The 15,982-nt window shown below is 53.1% G+C and overlaps 7 protein-coding genes across 7 annotated transcripts; 1 reads left to right on the plus strand and 6 right to left on the minus strand.

Annotated features, from left to right (window-relative positions):
* Positions 1-548: 548 nt before the first annotated feature.
* BDP55DRAFT_81587 (uncharacterized protein) lies at positions 549-3,250 on the minus strand. The gene is made up of 6 exons (XM_060581237.1): positions 2,382-3,250; positions 1,961-2,174; positions 1,825-1,858; positions 1,682-1,740; positions 1,288-1,352; positions 549-740 (listed from the first exon to the last, which is right to left on the minus strand). The coding sequence occupies exons 1-6, from the start codon at positions 3,107-3,109 to the stop codon at positions 689-691; spliced, it is 1,152 nt and encodes a 383-aa protein (XP_060431298.1). The 5' UTR covers positions 3,110-3,250; the 3' UTR covers positions 549-688.
* A 545-nt stretch (positions 3,251-3,795) lies between these two features.
* On the minus strand, positions 3,796-6,047 carry BDP55DRAFT_658861 (uncharacterized protein). Its single transcript, XM_060574505.1, has 6 exons — positions 5,885-6,047; positions 5,742-5,816; positions 5,217-5,690; positions 5,054-5,165; positions 4,948-5,000; positions 3,796-4,828 (listed from the first exon to the last, which is right to left on the minus strand). Exons 1-6 carry the CDS (start codon positions 5,934-5,936, stop codon positions 4,296-4,298), a joined length of 1,299 nt encoding a protein of 432 aa, XP_060431299.1. The 5' UTR covers positions 5,937-6,047; the 3' UTR covers positions 3,796-4,295.
* A 134-nt stretch (positions 6,048-6,181) lies between these two features.
* BDP55DRAFT_658870 (tho complex subunit 7) lies at positions 6,182-7,638 on the plus strand. The gene has a single exon (XM_060574506.1). It carries the CDS (start codon positions 6,505-6,507, stop codon positions 7,567-7,569), a length of 1,065 nt encoding a protein of 354 aa, XP_060431300.1. The 5' UTR covers positions 6,182-6,504; the 3' UTR covers positions 7,570-7,638.
* Positions 7,639-8,561, minus strand: BDP55DRAFT_658872 (tubulin-specific chaperone Rbl2). The gene is made up of 2 exons (XM_060574507.1): positions 8,030-8,561; positions 7,639-7,932 (listed from the first exon to the last, which is right to left on the minus strand). The coding sequence occupies exons 1-2, from the start codon at positions 8,207-8,209 to the stop codon at positions 7,735-7,737; spliced, it is 378 nt and encodes a 125-aa protein (XP_060431301.1). The 5' UTR covers positions 8,210-8,561; the 3' UTR covers positions 7,639-7,734.
* A 796-nt stretch (positions 8,562-9,357) lies between these two features.
* BDP55DRAFT_81747 (Alpha/beta hydrolase fold-1) lies at positions 9,358-10,454 on the minus strand. The gene is made up of 2 exons (XM_060581238.1): positions 9,920-10,454; positions 9,358-9,853 (listed from the first exon to the last, which is right to left on the minus strand). The coding sequence occupies exons 1-2, from the start codon at positions 10,328-10,330 to the stop codon at positions 9,515-9,517; spliced, it is 750 nt and encodes a 249-aa protein (XP_060431302.1). The 5' UTR covers positions 10,331-10,454; the 3' UTR covers positions 9,358-9,514.
* A 630-nt stretch (positions 10,455-11,084) lies between these two features.
* On the minus strand, positions 11,085-12,531 carry BDP55DRAFT_81766 (sphingoid long-chain base transporter RSB1). Its single transcript, XM_060581239.1, has 2 exons — positions 12,079-12,531; positions 11,085-12,009 (listed from the first exon to the last, which is right to left on the minus strand). The coding sequence occupies exons 1-2, from the start codon at positions 12,390-12,392 to the stop codon at positions 11,280-11,282; spliced, it is 1,044 nt and encodes a 347-aa protein (XP_060431303.1). The 5' UTR covers positions 12,393-12,531; the 3' UTR covers positions 11,085-11,279.
* A 1,058-nt stretch (positions 12,532-13,589) lies between these two features.
* On the minus strand, positions 13,590-15,895 carry BDP55DRAFT_658881 (TAM domain methyltransferase). Its single transcript, XM_060574508.1, has 10 exons — positions 15,538-15,895; positions 15,443-15,481; positions 15,238-15,328; positions 15,110-15,151; positions 14,891-15,045; positions 14,782-14,819; positions 14,562-14,699; positions 14,255-14,503; positions 14,007-14,177; positions 13,590-13,950 (listed from the first exon to the last, which is right to left on the minus strand). Exons 1-10 carry the CDS (start codon positions 15,574-15,576, stop codon positions 13,899-13,901), a joined length of 1,014 nt encoding a protein of 337 aa, XP_060431304.1. The 5' UTR covers positions 15,577-15,895; the 3' UTR covers positions 13,590-13,898.
* Between the last annotated feature and the right edge of the window lie 87 nt (positions 15,896-15,982).

The raw sequence follows: 15,982 nt of genomic DNA on the forward strand, positions 1-15,982 counted from the left end.
CCACGGCCCCGATATATCCATCCCATGCAGAGCCCGTGGCTTAACCTGCAGGTCCAGCTCGACGATGGGCTGAGACTTGGTAAAAGCTCCACGAGAGGTCCATCACAGCATTGCCCTCCCCCCTTTTCCTGCGCTGCCGCGAGCCAGCTGCTCTGCTCTCCCTACACTCGCGAGACCAACATGTTCGCCCGTCCGACGGCGCACAGCGTAGAGCAGGTCGACAACTCTCTCGTTTATCACATGGAGTACCTGTGTCTATTTGTTCGCCGCACGCACTTTGTCCCGCCTGATGAGATCTCCGTGTACCCCTATTCCACCCCCTAAGGGTGCTCAGGAGAGGGGTAAGGGGGTTAAAACATGAAATCAGGAGGGAAAGGCTGACAAAAGACTCGTGTTTTGCGTCACCCATTCCTACCTTCCCCTCCCTTCGACGTTATCGCTGTGCTTCCGACGCACAATCAGGATGCCTCAAGGGACGAGTGAGCCCCGTGTAACGATCTCGCGCGTTGGGTGGCACCACAGCAGGAAGACAGAGAGAGGAAGGGTAACCACCGGATGGAAGCTGAGCGGGACTGCAGAACCGGAACGTCCCACCCGTTTCGAGTATGTGATGCCGTGTCACCAGTGGTTCGGTCATCTCACGCACACACTTGCTCCCACCGTTCCGTAACTTTCTGCCTCCTCATCTCTACTTTTTCTTCTTGTCGCCGGCATCTGGGTCGTACTTTTCCTTCCAGATCCTATTGGGTTTTGCGGGTGGTTAGCCTTGGGTATCACAGAGGAAATTCTGGCCAACAGGGTGGTGCCAGATTGTGTGGGCAATGGCGTCAGGAACGCAAAGATAGGGGGAAGAACAGGGCAGGCAGGCGGGCAGGCAGGCGGGCAGGCAGGCGGGCAGGCAGGCAGGCAGAAAGAAATGGGGACGAATTGCGCCCCCGGGAAGCAGCATCGAGTCTTTCGCGGGCGTTTCTGGGGAACGCGGCGCAGCGCAGGAGGGGCTTGCAGCGGCAGTTTACCGCGTGCAGCTCCGGGAAAGCTGACTGACACTGTCATCCAAAAGTATCGAATGACAGGGCGAGCTTCCGCATTTTGGGGGGAAGGCAGACAGGTTAAGAAAGCCTTGGGAGCCTATCAATGCCGCAGCGCGCAAGTCATCCGCGACAAGAGAGCTGCAGCTTTCCCCCTCCACCCTCAGCGATGCATGCGCCGGATCCAACTCTGGGGAAACCACCAACGAACCAGTGAATAAGAAGGAAAGAAAGAAAGGAACAAACAGGCTCGACTTACCATGAATTGCCTAGTGTTTTGTTGCCGTTCTTTTCAGCCAACCGGTAGTAACGGGCTGCTGCGAACTGGACATGTTGTCAGCCTCATGTGATGACATTGAGCATGCGTGCTGCGCGGGTTCCTGTTTGCGGCCGTCTTTCAGGGTTCGCCGTATTGGTGCCCAACCTGGGCCAAGACGGATTACCGACGGCCCAAGACGGACGTCAATCTGTATCTGCGTGCTCTCTCACATCCCATGACATTTGTGCTCTCACTGAGTGCAAGCCACACAATATCTGGGGCTGCTGAGGCTGATACTGGCTGGCCCCTCAAGACCAAGTTCTGGGCCACATGTCGCAAGACCCGGTAGACGCAATGCCGCTTGACATGTTGGGTGATACATGGCCAAACGTACCTTGTCCTTTTTGCATCCGAAGCCTTCTACATAGCACCAGGCTACCTCATTCATAGCATCTGAGGCGAACAAGGCGGGTTAGCATACTGGTATATATCAATTGGGCCTCAACGCCTCAAAGTGTATCATCAGGGCAGGCTCACCGGTATCTCCAAGGTTCGCCGCAGTCTCATAGTACTATGACGACAACATGTCAGTTCTAGACCTCCAAAGCGTGATCACCTTATGATTTCAAAGGCACCCCTCGTGCCCCTCCGTTATGTGGACAGAATTTCTCACCTGCTTTGCCGCTATTGGGTCCTTGGCTGTGCCCCAACCGTGTCGAAAGGAATTCGCCAGCTCGAAAATGGCCAGAACGAGCTCGCCCTTGGCAGCACCACCCTTTTTGAGCCCTGCCTTTAACGCCATCTGCTCGACAGTTGCCGCATTCGACGCCGCTGCCGAGAGATACTTGATAGCCCCTTCTGGGTCTGGTTCGCAACCCCATCCGTGCCTGTCAACCCTCGTCAGCAATCCGTCCAAATAGCCCAAGCATCGTGGCACCTGTGAGGTCCTGTCCCAAAGCCCTTCCCCGTCCCCGATGCAACATGATCGCCCGGCGAGCCGTAGCGCGCCCCCGCGCATGATCCCGTCTTATAGGTACGGGGAAGTGCCGAGTAGAAGTCGAGACCAGTCCACATGCAAGCAAAAGGCATCTCACCTCAAAGAAAGACCGTATAGAAACTGGCTCAGGGTGTTATTCGCCCCTTTCGGATCAGCCAGGCGGGCGAACATGGCCGTTGAGTTCTCGAAATCCCCCGCCTCGTGCAGCCGGATAGCCTCCTGAATATCCTCGTCAATGGCCGGAGACGATACCGCCGCCGCCGCCGCGCCCTGCGGCCTACCCCTCGTCATGTCTCCCCCACCCCCCGCGTCGTTGGCCAACGGCGTCGCGGGCCTGCTCTTGTTCGCCGAAGCCAGCATGGTCGCGCGCTTCTCCCACTGCAGCTCGTCCCCCTCGCCGCCCTCGGCCGTGGTCACGATATCCGGTAGGTTCTGCGGGACGTTTTCCGACGAGGCGGGCGAGCGGCTGAGGTGCAGCCGCTCCGACAGCCGTCTCCCAATCTTGCCATTGTTCGAGTGGGCGTTCGAGGTCGAGCTCGCCTGCGAGGAGGCAGACGCGCTGCGCGATCGGCTGTTACCGAAGAAGACGTCGAGGCTGCGCCGGGGCTTCTGGCCGCCGCCGCCGTCGTTGCCGTTCGGGTTCAGGTACTGTTCCTTGCCGTCGTCGAAGCCTGGGGGGCCGCTCGGGGGGTGGATGACCTCTTGGGTGTGTGTGTCTGACCGAATGAATTTGAATTCGGGGGCTGCCAGCCTGTTTACTGCATCCTCGCTGCTGGGCTCGCCTTTGAGTCTCTCCTTTTTCATGAGAACGTCGCGTATGCCCATGATGACGTCGGGAAGGATTAGTGCTAATCCAGGTGTAAACTTCGAGCTTAGGACTAGGTAGGTTAGGTCAGGAGACAGGAGGGCCGGATATTAATAACAAGCGACGAGAAGAAAGAAGGTATCTTTGGCAAAGGGAATTGTTCAATTATCCATAAGAAGAAAACACAACGACCTATGTTCAATACAGGACAGGCAGTGTTGTCAGACTTGGTGCTATTCTCAGCTTCGGAAAAAAGGATGAGAGAGTGTGTAGTCCAAGGGGCTGAGTAGATGGCGGTGCTGTTCAAAGACGCGAATCCTCCAACAAGGCAGCGGCCAGCCTCAGATCAGCAAGCCCCGATCCGACCACGATATGGCCACCAAATGACGGGTCTTCGTTAGCGCCTCGCAATAAGCTCCCTAGCCCGCTGTCCGAGGGACAAAGGGCTGTCCAGAAGACAACATGTGGCGCCGACTGCTCCGACTGGAAATGGGGGCGAAAAAGGGCCAAGAGGGGTCTCTGGGCAGTGGGAACTTGAAGCTTGTGTGTGTCAGCGCAAGGAATTGTCATCGAATGACGGCTGATTTCAGGAGTCCACAGGGGGGGAGGAATGGCGGGGTAAATTTTAATGGAAATTTTAATTGATATAGTTGAGACACCCGCGAACAGTTGGGCCGGCCCGCACACGGAAATGATGCTTGGCCAATGTCACTCTTCCACATGGGGATTTTGCACCAATATCACGCTCTAATAGTAGTCAATATATATCATGTTGGATTGAATCTTTACGAGATTCAAGTGGGCATCAAAAATCAACAGATGACGGAGAGCTAAGAAGCCTTACTCTCCAAGTATATTCTCCAAGCTCGAACAGGGCATCACTTTTTCAGTTCTTCTTTTCGTGTTCCATGATTTATATTTCTATCATTTTCTGCTACATCTTTTTCGTCTTCTTCTTTCATCGGCATCATTATCATGCTCTTCTATTCTTCTCTTTCCTCCTTGGTATCAACGCTCTGGCCCTCCATCTTCTTTGTGGGTATCGTTTGTTGTTTTCTTCCCCAATCGTTTTCGTAACCGGAAACACGTCCGACATAAGGAGACTCGAAGCCTTTCTTTGTCTGGACCCTCTCAAGGAGTGGATAGCAAGCATGTCAGTAGTGAAAAGAGACCATTCGGCCTCGGCAATGTGGCATCAGATCACAGTCAGAAAGAGATAAAGTCCTTCTGGACCTTGAAGTCAGTATCATCACCAGCACCGTCGGTGATAAACTCCTCCACTTCGTCCGAGTCCACGTCATCGCTGTCGACTGGCTCGTCGTCGCTCGACAGATCCTCCATCTCGTCGCCGTCCGCCCGCTTTCGAAGGACGCTTGCCCTCTCGCGGTGAAGAAGCTTGCAGCCCCTGGTCTTACACTTGCCCGTGTTGCTGAAGTCGGGGCATTCGAAGACGTGGCGCTCTTCGCATTCGTCTCCCTTGTCGCAGTAGCCGTACATCCCAAAGGAACGGCAGACCAGAGCACCTGAGGATACACTAGAATGAGCATAGGGGCAAGTGGAGTTGGCACAGTTGCCCTTGAGGAAGTGGACGCAGGTCGGAATGCGCTGGAGCGTCAAGTCATGGGACAAATCACAAGACTCCCCACTGGCGCAAGTCCCCTTGTGCAGCATCTCCCGACAGATGGCAACTTTTGAAGCATCGTGCTTGTATCGACAAGATGGTCCCTTGGCACATGAACCTAAAAAATGATGGTGGTTAGTGGAGTCCGGTATATCATACCCACTTGAGCAAGAAATCGTCCAAATCTGTCGAATCGGATATTGCGTGGGCGATCGGATAAGATTGTGAATGAAATACCAGTCAGCGAAAACATGCTGCAATGCACGTCGACCTTTTTGATGCCAGTTTGGCTGGGGGAGTGACCCAAGTTAGCAATTGTCAGCCATGAAGGAATGATTCATACCGTTGAGCTTTCAGCACACCGTCGCGGTACAGGTTGCCGGTCTTGCTGCGGTGAAATTTCACGCCCCCAACGAAAGCGACCTTGGGGGTAGCGTTGACTGGGTGTAAATCTCCTGGACGATTGTAAGTTCGCCCTGCTGAGCGAAATGATAGTGACGACGCACCCGACACTTTGATGAGCTTGCTGCCGCCGTTCGCGACACGGAAGCGAATGCCTTGAATCTCTATCTCGTGATTGCCTGCCGCTATCGGATTAGTAGAAGTATGCGGTGCGCTTGCATTGCCGCTGTAGCGTTGAAAATGATTGGCAAGCTGCTGTTGCTCGCGCACATCCTGCTGACGGATCTTCTGTTGGCGCGACGCCTCGATAGCTTTGGCGTGTGCTTCGTTGTTCTTGTCGTAGACGGCCGAGTTGATCAACGACCTCTGACCGCGGGTATTCTTCGAAATCCAGGCGCCCGAGGAAGTCGTCAAGCCAGAACCCTCAGCAGGAGATGACGAATCGGAAGGAGGTGTTTGGGTTCCATCCTTGTTTACCACCAAGGACCGGTGCCGGAAACCTGTCGGGCCTCCTCGAGTGGAGGGGTACGGCTGGACTCGATGCTTGTGAGGGAAGGCGCCATGTCGGTGAGTGTTGTCTATAATATATAAGCGCCAGGATGGTTTATCGGTCCTAATATTCAACATACGACGATTGTAGGAAGCATGGCTGCTTGGTACCGACTGAACGCCAGCTTGCTGGGCCTTGTGAAGATTAATCTTGCCTGTTTGCCACCATGTTAGAGAATACGCGCTCTTTTCGCCTGTGTTTAGTTACAAAATTATCACATACCGGCAAGCTGGCCTATTCTGGCCAGCAGTTCTTGTTCTTCCTGAGACGGCATATCCGAGTGTTGCAGAGTTTCACTGTCTTTTTGTTGTGGTGTTTCTGGGCTTTGCGACCAAAGAAATGCTTTTGCGCCCGAGGAAGTTGTGTGTTTTTAAGAGGATGAGATCATTGAATGTTGGGAAAGAGGACGCTTTGACAGTGCGATCGGAGTTACCTTATCTAAGGCAGGTAGAGGGGGCGGTGACCCACTTCACAGCGCTTAAGGCTTCATGTAGCTGACCAATCCCCACTGGAATAGGTAAGGCATGCTACTGCAAGGCTGAGGTGTGAGAGAAGGAAGGTGCAGGAGCTTCTTTTCATTCGCAGCTGCTCCTTTGAGTCCAGTCTAGCCTTTCCATCACTGTTAACTGTGGTATGTGTCGCGAATCATTGTCGCTCACATCAATCATACCACTTTGCACCATTAACTCGGCAGAGCTACGACCTGATCATTTTTAGGCAAACTCACAGGACCAGCAATAAAGCGTCCTCCACAGCATAGCCTCAGGATAGAAGCTCGAGCATCTGGCTTTAACAATTCAACAAGTGGCACAGTTCGTCTTTCCTCAATTCAATAACGCAAAATGGCGTCGTCTTGGGATCTTCTGGACGACAAGGAGGAGCAGGAGTTGCACAAGACCCGACTAGTCAACATTGAGGAGAAGCCCTTCAAGCGAATCACCAAGCGGCTCACATCCATCTCGGCGATTGTAAACGCCCAATCGAAACAACAACCCACCCCGCCACCTGAGGGCGCAAACGGCGACAAGGATATTGATTCCGAGGCGAAGTGGGAGACGAAGAACGCTCAAACCCTGCGAGAGATTGACCAGATCAAGGACGATCTCACCCTCGACTTTGCCGCATTCGACAGCAGCATCGCCCGGCTGCAATTCCTCCTCGACGCGAATGTCCGCGAGCGCGAACGCTACAAGGCCGATCAACAACGCATCCTCGAGGAATGTCAAAATGTCCGACACAACAATGCACGGCTGCGCGAACAGCTGGAGGGCGCTAGAGCGACGCTTGCCCAACGTAAGGAGTACGACAAGCTCGCCAACGCGCTCATGGCTAAGGGCCTGCGGCCGCGCGGGGAGCAGGAGTCGAACCTGAAGAAACTCGAGGAGGAGATTCGCGACCTGGAGAAGGAGAGCGAGACCTACGCGGTGACTTGGCGGGAGAGACGCGATCAGTTCAGCAAAATTATGGATGAGGGCATGCAACTGCGCAGACAGATCCGCGACGAGAAGGAGGAGGTCGAGAGACGGGAGGGCATGAACGAAGACGGCGAGGAGGATGGCGAGGCCTCTAGAGGGGGCAACACGCCTCGCCACGTCTCCAGCGGCAACGTCACGCCGCACCCAGACAGCGGTGCCGTGCCGAGACCGACTTCGGCGCACGAGGGTCAGTCGGAGGATCAGTCCGAGGGCCTCAAGCCTCGACCGGGTGGCTTGGGCAGCTTTTCGCGCTCCGGCAGCGCCGTCCCGAGCCAGAGTGGCACGCCTCATCCTCAAGACGATGACGAGGGCGAGATTGAAGAGGGAGAGGACGTTGAGATGGATGATCACCATGACACACAGCTCACTTCGGGAGGCGATACCCCTCAAATCACAGTGGACGCACCGGAGAGTATGGAGGTGGACAGCTAGACGAATCAAGTGCTTCGGAGGATCCTAGAATAGTCCCTCAATTGAGATACCCATTAAACCAGGCAGATATCGTGCTCATGCCGCTCGCCTGCCACTGATCACAACGCAATCCCGAACCTCTTCTCCTGTTTGATATCAAAGCGCGAAAAAAAAACAATCACACCTCTAAGCAGAGACGTCGTCCTTGAGATACGTCTTCTCCTCCTTGCCCTTTGCGAGCGCAAGTCTCGCCGTCTCCAGCTCCTCGGGAGATGCACCGCTGCTCTCGGCCAGGGCAATCTGCTCTTCCAGCTTGGCGGTTGAGTCCTCGACGCGGGTTCTCAGCTCGGGAAACACCTTTTGCGTCTCCTCCACTGCGAGTTTCTAGTCCCAAAGTCAGTCGGCGGTGTGTACCCTTCAAGATTGGCGCCTCGATGGACCGAGAATTCCAGCGGCATTGGGCGACGGGAGGTGAACATACCAACTGCTTAAGCATATACTCCCGGTTGCCGTCCTCATCGGGCTTGCCCTCCTTGATCTCATTCTCCAGCGTCGTGACCTTGCCCTTTTGCTGGATGAGTTCCTTCTCGTACGAGATCTCCTCCTTGAGGAGTCTAGTGACGGAGAGGGTCGCGACGGTGAGCTGGGAGGGGGGTGCCATGGTGTCTGTGTCTGGTGGTGGTCCTGAGGAGTTTTGAAGTAGGCGCGGGGTTGAAGATTCAGTTGATAGTGTCAAGATGGGGTCGTCTTCCTGTGTTGATGCGTGAGATTGGAGTCTTTCAGTGAAGTAAGGTAAGTGAAGTTGAAGTCAGTCTTGTAATTACACACCTTCCTATGCTTTTCGCTTCGGCTTGGCTGATTATTTCCTGCTTTTGTTTACACGGGATCCCGGCTGTTCCTGCTGCTTGGCTGGCTACGTCAAGGTGCACCACAGGCTGGTGCCTTGGAAAGGGTTTTGGTGGGGGTTTCACGGCGGGGAGCATCCCGGCAACCTTACCTCATCTTAGCAACCCTTTTTGGGAACTCTTCTTCTTCATGCAACCACCCGTAGGCATCGACTTGTCTCTCAAGGCACTACGGTACGACCTTTTGATGGCTGCCTACTATTCACTATGTCTAGTCAGCGATGCCTATTACGGGATTCTCTCTTCTCCCTCTGTCCAAAAAATTGATGGGATGAATGACATTACGCTCATTCGTGTATTCGCATTCGGTCATGGTTCATGCCTCGTCACCGGCTGCACAATCCTACGAGAAACGTTGAATACTTACGTCGAGACTCACATGAGGTTGTTCGCTACCTACTATCTGCAACTCAAGATATCTTATCCGCAGTATAAGGAGTATGAACTGAGAAAATTTGAGGCAACGGCAGGGAACAAACTCAGCACAGTGAACATGCTTCATACTCACTGGATATAGACTCCAACTGACAATCGGTTACCCTCTGAACTGAACATCTAGAGCGACAACCTACCCATTCATGCGAGTATATATCGGAGGGAAGTACGCATGATGGTGACAATTGGTTTCAGTTGGGTGCTGCAATACATGAATTTCCATGTGTTGCAGTAAAGTTGAGACGACATCACACAATGGTATTGTCGGGTTCGATAGCCATATGCATGAAGAAGCCCATGCGAGGGATGCATTTGGAGGTATTTCCAGCGTCTATCCGCCGACAAACTTACGAAAGATGGTCCAACACAATCTATCTCGGCTTAATCAAAAGTGCAACAAGTACGATGCAAGCGCCATCACTCACATCATCTACTTTGATTTTCAAACCGAATACCTTTGGGGCTGATTCACTGGATATGTACAGTATTGATTCAGTGTCATCACTCGTGGCTACGGTATGCCGCCACATCGCCCTCCAGTCGATGGCAATACAATGCTGCACTCAAAACACACACCTCCATAGCGATAACAACCACTTCAAACCCCCGACACCTCTTGTTCAACCCTACAAAGACTCCAGCCCCTTCTTCGCAGCAAGCTCAACAGCATCAGCCGTCTCAGTCACCATGGAAAGGAACGGCGAGTGCGCAGACTTCAGCTTCAACTTGGTCGCCGTGGGCCCCAGGAGCTCCTGCATCTTCTCTTGCGCAAAATAAGGAATCGCCTGGTCGTCCTCGCAGCCGACGTACATGCAAGTAACGTCGTGCCAAGGCTCGTACGTCACTGCCTCCTCGAACGAGACCGTCGTCTGGTGCTTGAGGAAGGTCTTTGCCTTTTCCCGTGCCTCTGAGGGCACGTCTCCGTAGAAGGGCTCATCGGTGGCCAAGAGAAGGATTCGGCCGTCCTATTATTATTTTGTTAGTATATCAAGACCCTCAGAGAAGAAGAAGACCGAGAAGAAATTTCTCACCTCTACTTTCGTCCACGGGGGGTACACATCGCCCGTCAAGCTCAAGATGCTCTGCCCCTTTTGTCCCACAAACGCAGCGAGGTACACAAACATGATGACGCCGCCGGGTTTGCCTTCCGCGGTCCTCTGCTTGATCCCGAACCCCTTGACGCCTTCGGCCGCCGCAAGACCGCCATACGAGTGGGCGATAAGAACGATTTGTTTGCCCTGATCGGCGAGCTCTTGTAACACGGCAGCGGTGGCGGCCGCGTCGTCGTATAAGCCCTTGGTCGGCGGTTCAGAGCCGACAGATTGGTTCCTCACGCCGTGAGTCTCCCAGCCTCTTGTGTGTAGTTCGTCGCGGAAGTCTTGGAAGTGCTCTGGCGAGTGCCATGCTCCTGGGGTGAGGACGATGACGGGTTTGCTCGACATTGTGGGAGGGTTTTATGTTTGGTCTAGTTTTTTTAAGAGTCGAAAGCAAGTTTGGGCCGGTTACAAGAGAAGAGAGAGATCGTGTTTTGACAGACCCCATGGCACCATGGTAATTGGCTTTATATGACTTTCCATGTCTGTTTGGTCAGAGTGGTATTACGTTGGCGGGAGAGGCGTCTTATGTGGACCTCGGTCATCTTCAACGGTAAGCACTATTGACGATCTTGGGAATTGCGTTTCAAGACCAATTATGTTAGCCCCCCAAAGTTCCTTAATTGTGGACTCGGTCTCTGACATTGAGATCCGACATGGTCTGAGTAGAGTCGTCCTGTCAGACGAGGCCCCTCCCGCGTGCGTGGATTTGACGGACTCTCGGGTTGTAGAATATGGCGACGGATGTCACTCAGATGGAGAACCAACCCATGTTGCCGAGGTAGTAGTCGAGACCCATCGTGGTTACTACCACGCACGTTTGGACAGCTCACCGGAGCTCTCACGGTCGTGAGCTTGCATGGTTGAGGGCTGACTATTACACATTGTGAAAAGAGATGCGCACACATAGGAAATGTATATAAGATGGATTGATATACTCGACATAGCAATCAGCAATTAGTCTGTTGTTGTAAATCGAGTAGGGGCTTTCTTCTATCATTTTGTAGATTCCAACCTACTTAGATGCTATATCCAACTTGCTTATAATTCTGCGATAACTGCTAGATGCCGCAATGGAGCTATTCTCCTATATGAGCTGCAAGAACTTTCCGTCGATTTGTGAAAGGGTTGATTTGCACTTGGAGTATGCGATACGTACTGCAACATTCCGATATGAGCGGAAGAGCCTCAAAGAACCAATGCAGGAATGACATAATAGGTAATTTTCACATAGGTTCCTTTAATAATGAACTCAAAATTATCAACGCACGCTACTTTTAAACGGGGGGTATCATCTTCAAACGCGATCAAATCTCGACAACCTCTGCTCCTCCTCGTGGTGCCTCTGATACACCTTGCTCAGCTCTTCCAAATCCCTCTCGTGGTCACCGTTTCCGCCGGTACTCCCAACACCGTCGATACCGACAAATGGCTCTGACTCAATCCTCGAAACCATCTTCCCATCCTTCAGGAACAGCGCCGGATGGCACCCGACAATCGCCAGGAGCGCGTACCCGACAAGGAACCCCTCAAGGCCGAGAAACAGTCCCTCCCCACCGCTCCTCGTCAGCGGACCCCGAAAGCCCTCTGCGTAATCGGCGACCCTGAAACACATCCTGCTGAACAGGACGACCATGGCGGAAGGCATCGCGCCGGCGAAGATGCGAAAGCGGCCTGTCAGGGGCACATAACCCACGTCGCGGTGGAAAGTGGTGTAGCCGTACTGCTGGTAGGAGCGGGCTGCGCGGAGGAGGATGAAGGCGAGGGATAGGCCAGCAGCAACCAGGGTTGCGAGCTGGACGGCCAGACCAGCCAGGATGATTTTCGCGCCCACGTCGTTAGGGGCGTACGAGTCCTGTGGTGAGAGGGTGTATGGCACGTTTTGGAAGCCGATGCCGAGGCCTACGATTTGGAGGAGGAGGGCGAGACCGTCTAGCGGGAGGAGGATGATGGAGTAGAGCTCGGGTTTGATGAAGGAGTGTTCTGTGCCTAGTATCCGGACCATTGGTGCGAGGCAGACGTAGATACTATTGCGGCGGTATCAGCATACGACTTTCTGCTGAGGCTAACACGGTCTCGTGGGGAACTAGACGTACCTTGAAGTGACAAAGATGGGAGCAATAGTAAGCAGGGCCTTGCTCTGCAGGAGAGGGTACAAGGCCCAGGGATCGCTCCAGCCGGCCATGCGGTCCACCCAGCCCAGCAACTCAAGCACGCAGGCGAGGGTCACGATGACGGAGAAGGGGGTTGTGGCATGTCGTTGGGTTGATCGGGCGGCGACGGCGCCGTTGATGACCAGGCAGAGGGCCGAGACGGTAGCGAAGACGGCGCTGCCTGTGAGTGTTGGGCGGTAGCCGTACGGACTGTCGGAGACGTCGCACGTCGCGAGCGTGCAGGGTGATGAACTCATGATGGCCGGTATGCTGTTGATGATGATTCGTCGGTGTAAGTGGTCTAGTGTTAAGATGGGATCGAGACGGGCATCAAGTTGGATCTCCAGAGTGAGGATCACACTCGTCGAGGCTGAGGGGTATTAGAGATGAAAGATACAGTAGCACAGCAGAGCCCGACTGCATCGTCAATGGCGGCACCACCGTGGTTATATGTCCCAGCAAACATCGTGGCCTTGAGTTCGACCGCCTAGCTCCAATGTCATGAAATTACAAACTCCCAACGATCCTCCATGGTTTACCAGATAGTCGGTAAGGTAAGTAAGGTAGAGTTGTTGGCGACAGGTGTAGGTAGTACTCCGCAGTGTGGCCGTGTCTGCATCCTGCCTACCGCCAAAGGACCTAAGTTTAGAAACGGCGGTACAAGTTTGGCGGGTTCTCTGGTTATTTCGGGTGGGGAACAACAGGAAGTGGCAGTGCAGTAGCGAACTTCGCCGGCCTTGCACCGCAGCACCGCACGGAAAAGTGGAGACACGCCGGGGCAAAGAACGCTATAGATTTCTACGTTCTAGGCATCCGCAACCCGAAGACTGGGTTGGGTGAGCCGGGGGACCGGTTCCCAGTGTCGGTTCCCTAGCTTCTAAGTTCCATATTCTCTTCTAGCTTCATCCGGTTCTCCTCTTTTACGAATGCTTGAAATGAGGGCCCCCTTTTAAGCTTACTAGACTTGACCGTAACGCCACGCTAGTTGGCTTTTCCGTGGGGGGTTTGAACGGCTGCCTACCTCAACTTGCCAGGTTCTCCGTAGGCACCGTCGGAAGATGGACCAGGGCATTTCAGTGCTGTTGGTGGTACTCCAGTGCGGCGCCTCTACCCTCGGCGCGCCTACTCCAACATCGTACCGCCTCAGCCCCCCATCCGAATGCAAGCACTTAGATCTGACTGCAAGCTTGATCAACTAATCAGGGCCTGCATCGGGTCTCGTTGGTTTCATTGCTTCGCAGTTGGTGCGTGGTATGTCACTTATCCACCGTGTTTACTGGCACTTTTCGCCAAATCAGAGTCGTCCGGCGTGTCTTGCCGCGAAGAGCCACCCAGTGAGTGAGGGGAGTGAGGTTTCCTGTCATGCATCACTGTGGAAAGAGAAACTGGAAAGACGTTTCCGGGATATTTAGATAACTTCGCGATAGCGTTAATTGGTTGGAGAAGTATTGCTTTGGTAATGGGTCAATTATGCACCCAATTTACATTCTTATCCATAGTTCCTAGGTTCCTAATAATCTAGGTGCGAGAATCAAGCACTTTGCAGTCATTTTGACCACTTTTAAATAGCATCGCTGGCTACTTGACAGCCTTCTTTCCTGTGTCTGGTTGAAACATTCTAAATACGGGCGGTCGAATGGGTTGATCCAGGTTCCCAAAGTCCCAAATTCATTTCCATTGGTGTGCAAACGCCTGGGACATGCCTCGATTTGATAGAGTCTAAAGCCAGTCTCCTGTTAAGACGGAGTAGGTTTCTCAGCCCTTCATAGAAAGTCTGATCTGCGCTGCAATGGCTTGCGGCCGGCAATACAGTAACTTTCCACGATCGTTAGCGAGAAGCAACATCGGACGCTCCACAGGACGGCACATACACAGGGCAGTAAGCATGATAATTCGTGTTTCTCAGGTCCTTCCGAACGTTGATGAGTAACACGTTGACCTCGTTTCTGGTCCATTCGAGGACGCGAGTGAACGGCGCCATACACAGCGCTTCGAGGGCAGTGCCGAAATTCTCCTGCGTCCAATACCCTAGCCTCTTGTACCTGTTTGTCATTTAGCATGTATGGCCCTTTACCTACAGAGGTCTCCGATGGGAAGCCACTCTGAAACTTTGAAGTACCTGTCTTCTTTGGGCCACTCGTTGTGAGGCCACTTGTACATGCGTAGCTCGACATCGACGAAACCAGCTGCAATCATCTTGGCTTTAAGAGAACTTGGCTCAATGAACTTGCGGCCCGTCTTCTCGGAGGCTTCGTTCAGCATATGTACGTATCTGATGATGGCGGCATCTTCGGGGAGAGTATTGTCGTCCGATCTCGGCATCAAATCGGCTTCCTGGAGTTCCAGCCATCCGCCAGGGATAAGATTGCTGTTTTTGTCAGAGTACCGATGGTAAGAGAGGTTCAAAATATGGCACATGTTCTTACTCATAACATTGTTTGATGAATCGTTCCCAGTCCTCAATACTTGCCGTCAAGAATCGACTATGGATGTACTCGAACGGATGTGAATATGTCCAGTCTTCCTCAATATCATCAACCTCGAATCTGACGTTTAGTGGCACGCTAGAATTTGAGTGCGCTTGGTCAGTATCGCTCTTGAAAGCTCAATCCCGTGTCAAGAATGCGGTGGGAGGCTCAAGCATACAATTCTGCTTTCACAGGCGAGAGATCGACACCCAACACCTGTAGAGTCACTTAGATTCCTTCCGTTCACAGTAGTGAGCTCGTGAGAGGGACGTAATGCTATGACTTACATCAGCCTCGGGATGTAAGTCGCCAAAATCCATGGCCCAACTCCCGGTCCCCGTCCCCACGTCGAGAACTCGACCGACTTGGACGTCTTCTTCGCAAGGTGGGGCTATGCCGAGTTTGTCGTCGAAGGTGTAGATGCAAATGTCGTGCTGGAAGTCTGAACAGAGTGTGTCAGCTTGTCAATTCGTTTCTCGTGAGTTTCTCAGTGTAGTAGCGCGCACCTAGTCTCTCGCTCTCCGTCTCGTCATTTGGCATGCTGTATTCTGGGGTGAGAAGCATTCGTTAGTTATATGAGTTGTCATATTGCAACCATTCGTCTTTCGTGTAAGATAATTGGAAAATCACTCACTTCCGTCCTTGTATCGATGATATGTCCGGCCATTCTCGACTCGATTCTGGAGGATTGACGCTGTGAGGCTATGTGTTGATAATGCTACTTTCTACCATTTCCCATTAACATCAGCAATTGTCACGAACGGATCATCCCCTTGCTTAGTGAACCATCATGTCCGGACACAAAACCATGGTGAAGGAGGGGCCATTAACTAACTCACACCGAATTCTGAGGTGAGATTGCTGAGATTATCAGTCTCCTGCTGACACGTCAGGACATCTGCCACCTGGGCCAAGCTTGAGCTCAACAAAGTACCTCAGCTACAATCTTAACTTCGCGGTCAATCTCAGCCATGATGACAACGGGGTTCCGGAGGTACAAGTCTTGACAGAACCCTGTCGGAAGCGTGGACTAGCTTTCTTGGGATGCGGGGGCTTATCCAGTCTGCGATCTCACATGCGAGGGGGAGAGAGGTGGAATTGACAGTCGACTTTGTGACGAAATGGAAACAAACTACATCGAGCCCGAACACCTGGTTTTCGGAAAACGATTGTAGGGGGGAAACGAAACAAAAACCAACAGGAAGCGCACGTCTTTTTGTGAGGTGACACAAGAAACGGCGCAACTCTGGACACATACACACCCCTGTCCGTCCCGGGAAACCAACAAAGACACAAATCAACCCGCATATGCGAGTTCGCGGCGATGTTGCCTTATGCCCACACTTTTCTGCAATGAATTGTGGAGCATGGAGAGTCTC

This window comes from Colletotrichum godetiae (assembly GCF_030913485.1).
Source record: "Colletotrichum godetiae strain CBS 193.32 chromosome Unknown BDP55scaffold_14, whole genome shotgun sequence".
In the NCBI taxonomy this organism is placed as follows: Eukaryota; Fungi; Ascomycota; class Sordariomycetes; order Glomerellales; family Glomerellaceae; genus Colletotrichum; species Colletotrichum godetiae.

Excerpts from the sequence above, each read along its gene's own strand:
- BDP55DRAFT_658881 (XM_060574508.1), bottom strand. The coding sequence starts at position 15,576 with ATGGCTGAGATTGACCGCGAAGTTAAGATTGTAGCTGAG. Across the intron at positions 15,329-15,442 it reads ATCTCACCTCAGAATTCGGT|AAAGTAGCATTATCAACACA; the intron begins GTGAGTTAGTTA and ends GGGAAATGGTAG. Across the intron at positions 14,700-14,781 it reads TCGCCTGTGAAAGCAGAATT|CGTGCCACTAAACGTCAGAT; the intron begins GTATGCTTGAGC and ends CTCAAATTCTAG.
- BDP55DRAFT_81587 (XM_060581237.1), bottom strand. The coding sequence starts at position 3,109 with ATGGGCATACGCGACGTTCTCATGAAAAAGGAGAGACTCAAAGGCGAG. Across the intron at positions 1,741-1,824 it reads GGCGAACCTTGGAGATACCG|ATGCTATGAATGAGGTAGCC; the intron begins GTGAGCCTGCCC and ends TGTTCGCCTCAG. Across the intron at positions 1,353-1,681 it reads TCGGATGCAAAAAGGACAAG|TTCGCAGCAGCCCGTTACTA; the intron begins GTACGTTTGGCC and ends CAACATGTCCAG.
- BDP55DRAFT_658872 (XM_060574507.1), bottom strand. The coding sequence starts at position 8,209 with ATGGCACCCCCCTCCCAGCTCACCGTCGCGACCCTCTCCGTCACTAGA. Across the intron at positions 7,933-8,029 it reads AGTATATGCTTAAGCAGTTG|AAACTCGCAGTGGAGGAGAC; the intron begins GTATGTTCACCT and ends CTTTGGGACTAG.
- BDP55DRAFT_658870 (XM_060574506.1), top strand. The coding sequence starts at position 6,505 with ATGGCGTCGTCTTGGGATCTTCTGGACGACAAGGAGGAGCAGGAGTTG.
- BDP55DRAFT_81766 (XM_060581239.1), bottom strand. The coding sequence starts at position 12,392 with ATGAGTTCATCACCCTGCACGCTCGCGACGTGCGACGTCTCCGACAGT. Across the intron at positions 12,010-12,078 it reads CCCATCTTTGTCACTTCAAG|TATCTACGTCTGCCTCGCAC; the intron begins GTACGTCTAGTT and ends CCGCCGCAATAG.
- BDP55DRAFT_81747 (XM_060581238.1), bottom strand. The coding sequence starts at position 10,330 with ATGTCGAGCAAACCCGTCATCGTCCTCACCCCAGGAGCATGGCACTCG. Across the intron at positions 9,854-9,919 it reads CCCCGTGGACGAAAGTAGAG|GACGGCCGAATCCTTCTCTT; the intron begins GTGAGAAATTTC and ends AAATAATAATAG.
- BDP55DRAFT_658861 (XM_060574505.1), bottom strand. The coding sequence starts at position 5,936 with ATGCCGTCTCAGGAAGAACAAGAACTGCTGGCCAGAATAGGCCAGCTT. Across the intron at positions 5,691-5,741 it reads CCATGCTTCCTACAATCGTC|ACAACACTCACCGACATGGC; the intron begins GTATGTTGAATA and ends TATATATTATAG. Across the intron at positions 4,829-4,947 it reads CAGCATGTTTTCGCTGACTG|GTTCATGTGCCAAGGGACCA; the intron begins GTATTTCATTCA and ends ATCATTTTTTAG.